At 35.1% G+C, this 6,519-nt stretch overlaps 1 protein-coding gene across 1 annotated transcript; it reads left to right on the top strand.

The window, feature by feature from the left end:
* Positions 1 to 2,549: 2,549 nt before the first annotated feature.
* LOC145775389 (PIH1 domain-containing protein 1-like) lies at positions 2,550 to 4,686 on the top strand. Its single transcript, XM_082586683.1, has one exon. It carries the CDS (start codon positions 2,551 to 2,553, stop codon positions 3,448 to 3,450), a length of 900 nt encoding a protein of 299 aa, XP_082442809.1. The 5' UTR covers position 2,550; the 3' UTR covers positions 3,451 to 4,686.
* The last annotated feature ends 1,833 nt before the right edge of the window (positions 4,687 to 6,519 follow it).

Genomic DNA, 6,519 nt, shown 5'->3' with positions numbered 1-6,519 from the left:
CGATAAAAGAAAAGGTGTTTAATTGGTCTTGGTCGCAGATATTGTCTACATTGACGACGTCTCTTACCGCTATTATCACCTAGTCCTAGCCAACCTGACATCATTGTTTTATGCGGCCGCTAAGGTTTGACATCAACTTCAACGATCATGGATGTTATATACGTAATAAGAACGATTATATCTTACACGCAAAAATAAAAAAGTTGTTCTCTTAAAACAGCTCTTTCTGCTGTTTTGTCTCGTGAGCTTTGCATATATTGCTCAACAAGTAGCCTACATAAAGTTTAGAATTGACAAGAAATCATTAAATGAAAATTAAGTTTGAATCACTGCAAATACCGGTATTCAAAACTTTTACTTCGACCTACGCCATTTCACGCTCCGTAATCTACGTCGGCAATGATTTTGCCGCAGCAAAAATGCGTTCATTTCGTAAACTGCCGATCTGTAGACAACAGCTAGTCCCGTGTATAAGTTGAACCAACCTGTCTTTTTGAGGTGAAAATCACTTGCTAACATCTCGAGTATATACGGTCATTCGATAAAAGACTAACTTATTAAGACTATTAAGACTTATTAAGATAAAAATCAAAAGAGAAAGCACTTCGCCGTTGTCAACGCTTTGAAGGTAAGTAATTAGCAAAACGAGCGAAATGAGATTAATAAAACTGATAGCAGGTTTCCACTCTGCTTGAGATTTTGTTTTTTTTGCGTTTTATTTCGATAACTTCACTATCTTGGTCTTTGTTATTCACTCGCACGAAAAGGAAATGAATCGGCTTGTTTTCCAACTGTTCCAATTATGAGCTAACAATATCAAAATTTTTGCGACTAGGCGTACTGCATGCGTAAAACTAATCGTTTCAAGTAGCGGTTCTAATAAATTCGGTTTGCGACCTAGGTGAATATAAACAAGACAGTAAGCTTAATCAAAGGCTATTTTAATTGAGTAAAATAGCGTTATGGTTATGACGTCATCACCTTTCTCGCCCCCCAAGGTTTTTTGAAAAGTCGGCGCCTATGCTCGTAACAATCGTTCATGCTATGCAATGACATCAGGGTTAGAAATGTTTAAGCCAAGGATTTAACTTATTTTGAATAGAACAGAACACTTCGTACCTCCTTTCAGGGGACGAAATTGGGGTACCGTACGAATTGTTCAGGGAACGAAATAGGTTGCATCCCATATATTTGAATGTTTCAATGAGGCGACCTTCGAGTTTTCTGCAGCCTTTCTGGATAAGTTAACTCTCAAAATACATGTACAAGTTTTGTGACTCTTCACTAAACTGCTTCTATTTTTGCAATTCGATATTTGGAACTTGGCTACCACATGATGTTATTATTTCCCAGTATTGTTCTGACTTGTTGTTGCCAAGGGATTAATGTTGTTGCTTGACTTGTTGTTGCCAAGGTGTTTTGTGCAATATGTGAAATACATTTATATACATACAGAAAAGTGAAGGTTCTCCGTATGATACCAACAATACAATTTGCCTTAGATACCATCTTGTCAATGTGAGGTGAGAAGGATAGGTTGATTGGATCAAGTATCACGCCAGTGTCATTTCCCTCATTCTGTGGCACCTAATGGATAGAATAATCCCTTGGCAACAACATTTCAATAATCAAAAAACTTCACTTTGTCAATCTCTGTAACCGGCCCTGCATCAGAAGTCTCTGAGTATGCGAAACTACCTGGAATAACCTATCAAGGCTTTGTTAGTCCGAGGATAAAGATTCAAAAAACAACTTTACTCTGAAGTATGGCACCGTATAGAAAAATGTGTGTGCTTTCGTTATGAAATATGCACTTGGAAAATATCTCCCTAATGATAATAACTGTATCAAGGTAAGTATTTTCTGAAGAGATTTTTGCTACTGGACCGTTACCCACAAAACAAACGTCAAGTGCTTGCCTAAGTTTAAACAGTCTCATTAAGTTGTACGTATTCAGTAATAAACCCTTCATAAATCTTTAAAAACATCCACCCTGGTGTTTATCATCATCACAGGTGGGCAGTAGCACTCTACTTTTTTGTTAGTGACACTATACATTTTTGACTGCAGTAGCAGCACTACTTTATTAAATGTAGTGGAGAGGCTCCACTTTTTCAATTGCACTCCTGCTACTCCCTACTTTCCAATTTGTAGTGTGCGCTACTATAGTTCGAGTAGCCAGATGCTCACTTCTAATCATCATCATCTTGGGATATTTTTCTAGAGAAATTATTTCTGGGAGGGATTTTATATATTATACCGATTACCCCTGAAGTATGGCTAAGATTTCAAAGGCAAAAGTTAGAAGTTTACGTTTTATGAGATATTAATAAAATCCTTGCAAAATACGTCCTCAAAAAATATTTCCCAAAAACATCCACTCTTATATAATCACCATCAGGGGAGATATTTTCTGACTGGATACTGCATGACAACCGCAAATGACATTTCCTTTAAAATTTTATAAACTTGATGCCTCAGGCTGTTCAACTAACTAACATATTTTGCCATCTTACCTGGATGTATATATTTGCTATTTATTAGAACAACATGGATGTAGAATCTGATGCATCGGAGCTGTTTAATGTTGGTTCAAATTTAGATAATTTGAATGATGAAGAGGTACAAAAACTATATCAGGAATTACTTGTAAAAGGAGGTGAGGAAGATACAGAAAAACCAAACCAACTGTGGGCTAGTGTTAAACCAACTCCTGGTCAATGTATTAAAACACGAAATATAAAGACTAAAGAAAAGGTTTTCATAAATATTTGCACATCAAGTACTGTACCTGTCCCAGCAAAAATATCAGAAGAGAAGTTACTTCAAATGTTGGAAAAACTAGATGATCCTGATGAAATGGTAGATTACAGGGTTCCAATGAGTGTAGGAGGTTCTCATGCCGAAGTTGACAACAAAGGGAAAGGATGCACTGCTTATGATGTGGTAATTAATCCAAGCTATTTACACACTCTTGTCAACAGTAAGATATTCTTTGGTTTTTTTATGAGTATTGTCTTCGAAGCTCTTCAAAACAAGTACAATGTTGAATTAGAGAGAAATTGGATTCTGTTAAAGGCAAAAAAATTTTTAGGAAAGCTTGATCAGCAGAATATACGAAAACAAACTTTAATTCAGGAAATTCCTTCCAAAAGTACTTCACTTATTTCTGAAGTGCCAGAAGCTAAAGTGCCAAAATTTGAAATATTGGGTGAACCTCCTGAAAACCCAGAATATTTAATTGCTGAAGTCCAGCTTCCAGGAATTGTTAGTGCAAAGTCCATCATTTTAGATGTTGGCGAAGATCGATTGGTAGTTTGTACGAGGCCCACTCAATATAAATTGGATGTTTTTTTGCCATACAACTTATTGCAAGATGAGTGTGGGTCTCAGTTCGACGTTTCCTCACATTTACTGACAGTCACCATGCCTGTGCAACAGCAGCATTAATAACTGGAAATCAGTTCGTTTGTTGATGTGCTTTTGTAGTCTACTGTAAATTTGCTTTATTGAATCAACTGTCATATAGTTCTGTGTTGATTTCAATTGTTAGATTTGTTCACAGTGTGTATCTCATTATGGTTGATATAAAAGAACAATGTTACCATTGCGTATCTACTGTATATATATTGGTAATATTTGTTCAGCAAGTCCAAATTGGATCGAAGCAAATCAAAATATTTTGAACTACAATGGTCATTGGTCAGGCAAAAATATGTATTACTGTAGTGGTAAATATTTTGTGTTTGCAAAAAATATATTACTGTTGAAGCACATGTACATTGTACAGTATTAACAAATATTTGTGATTGGAATTCAGGAAGTTGGTGAGCAAACAATATCTGCAGAAGCCGGAGTGTGCTCATTGGAAATAGTCTTGTGCCAAGTTGGCTATGCCAAATTGCTCTGATATTTCATTATTTGTATAGTGCAACAGAAGATAACTCATCTCAGTTTAGAAGTGTTCAAGCAAATGGGATTGGCATATCACTTTTGAATTGATTAAGGTTACCGCACAGCTATTACATTTTTTTGAAATCAGTTGTAAAATGAGGTTTATGAAGCAAAGTTTGACATCATTAACCAAATATTTTTTATACAAAAATCATGTCCTTTAGCAAATATAAAAATGAACTAAGTGCCGGTACTGCGCAGCCAACTACCACTTTTGGAAATCGAAACAAGAGCAAAAAACAAATAAATTGCCAAAATCTTTCTTCCTATGATGCCCCTCTACAACTGCTTGTCGGATAAGTCTTTGCTAAAGCGGTGTGTAGCAGGGTTAACTGAAAACCAAAATGAAGCCTTCAATGCCGCACCATGAAAGAGATGTCCAAAAGAAAAATATTATGGCACTGCTGCTGTCAATCGAGCATTGTCACTAGCTGTACTGTCATGGAACAACCAAAGACATCGACTCGCCTTCATCCTTGAACAAATGGTTCTAAAAGGAATGTTTTTACAAACGAAGTCGTTATCATCACGAAAGATAAAAGAATCACTCTTGCAGGCAAAATTGCAAACAGAGAAAGTTGTAAAAAGGAGTAAAACTTAAAAAAAAACTGTGAATCCTGATTATATAGTTATATACATGGGGAGCATCAAAATAAATTATATAAATTTATTCAAAGTGATACTGTCATTTTGTGCATGTGTTTTATTAAACTTTTTGTTAGTTTGTTGTGATTGCTTGCTGGTTAATGACTCGTATATTTATAATATTGGGTCTCTACAGGATGTAAATTTTGAAATGCGATTTACTCAAAAACGCATTTTTTTTGTACGAAAATTGCCTCTACTAAAAAAACTACTGGTCAGAATCGGTTAAAATTTTGTAGAGATGTTCAATAAACCCTTGTGCTAATTTTAATTTAGTGATTTTTTATTGTTTGCATAAAAAAATATTTAATTGGGTGGAAGAATGTAGAAAATTTTACTTTTTTAGGTATCACTTCTTAAAATTTTGATAAACAGACAAGACAGAAAAAATCTCAATTAGTTTAATGCTATTACACCTCATTGAAACCTCTATGAGTTTGATGCCATAATCTGAACTCCTTAGGACCTTAGCTAGTTTTTAGGATTTTTGTGAAGATAGTAAATTTTTAATCAAATTCACAAGGCTGTAACTTTTTCATGTCTGCTAATTTAAAAAATGTTAAAATTTTTGAATGCCTTATCAAAAGACCTTTCTATCAATATATAGTTTGATAGGGCTTTGAAGATGAAAGTGTAGTAAAGGTGCGCATTTACTATGAACGTTATAAATCCGCTTTTAAATAGGTATGTCCCCTTAATACCGAGTTTGATTCATAGAGCACTGCAACCGTTGGTTACAGACTTTTTGCAATTAAAAGTTCATGTTTTTGCTTAATTTGCATGTTATTTTTGATACAATGTACCTTAGTCTGCAGTAATAACTAGCTGGTAGCATACTTTAATTATACTTTTTGTGTATAATTAAGTGATAATCTCATTTTGCAGTTTGGTGAATAGTTGTGATATTCGAAATTCGGAAATCGAAAACAAATTAAATTTCGAATATTCAAATAATCGAAATTGAACACCCCTAGTTTAGCTTCATTACTTAATTATATACAAAAAGTATAATTACCTTTTGTTCTTTCCCCCACTATGGGCTTCTCGGGAGCTGAATTGCCGTAAAATTGCTTCTGCGTTGCATTACAGCATCTTGTTTCTTATCTGTGCGCCCGCTAGGAGCGACTTATCGTATGAACCCACCGATGTATTGTGTGTGTTATCGTGTTGTATCAACAATAGTAATGTAATAAAAACAGAGAGAGACTGTTCACCAGGCATTTTATAATAAAAGTAATTTGCGTTCTTCTGGTGACTATTTACTAGGTTACCTCCTGATGTTAAAGATGATAACTAGCTTTTGTATTTCCGACGTTTCGTCAGTCAGCACGACTGACTTTATCAAGGTGGCTAAAACAGGTTAACACAACCTGTTCAGCAACGATGGCACAACACAAAAACGTACTGATAAAATGAATAAAGTAAGCAGCAAGAATCAGAATTAAAACACGCAACAAGACACCTAGAGGTTAAACTGAATGCAGTGAATGCCTAAAACCAGTAGGCTGCTTTCCAACAGCGTAAATTTATCTATCTATTGGGCCACCGTCAAGAAACATTGAAAAGTCATCAGACAAGACAGAAACCAAGGGAATTGGCAATAACAATGATAGAGAAGACGCACTGAGAATGGAAAAGGTGAAGTTAAAGTTAAAGTAATTTTTTGTACACAGAGGGAAAATTCTGACCATCTTTCTGGTTGAGAGCATGTTGTGCTTTCTGGTTTATGTACCACTTTTCTGTAAATAATCTTTTTGTGTAATCCTTTTCAGTTTTAAGAATGGTAGCGTTGGTCCAAGTAATTTTATGGTCTGAATTTATAGAATGTTTGCAAAGAGCGGAATGCTCCGGACGTTGAAATTTAATAGCTCTTTGGTGCTCGTTGATTCTAGATTTAAGGTCACGTTTTGTCTGTCCAAT

This window comes from Aplidium turbinatum, chromosome 8, assembly GCF_918807975.1.
Source record: "Aplidium turbinatum chromosome 8, kaAplTurb1.1, whole genome shotgun sequence".
NCBI classification, from domain to species: Eukaryota; Metazoa; Chordata; class Ascidiacea; order Aplousobranchia; family Polyclinidae; genus Aplidium; species Aplidium turbinatum.
The sequence above is the reverse complement of the archived record's forward strand: the minus strand, read 5'-3'. Positions and strand labels throughout refer to the sequence as shown.

Bases quoted from the DNA above. Each gene is read 5' to 3' on its own strand.
- LOC145775389 (XM_082586683.1), top strand. From the start codon at position 2,551: ATGGATGTAGAATCTGATGCATCGGAGCTGTTTAATGTTGGTTCAAAT.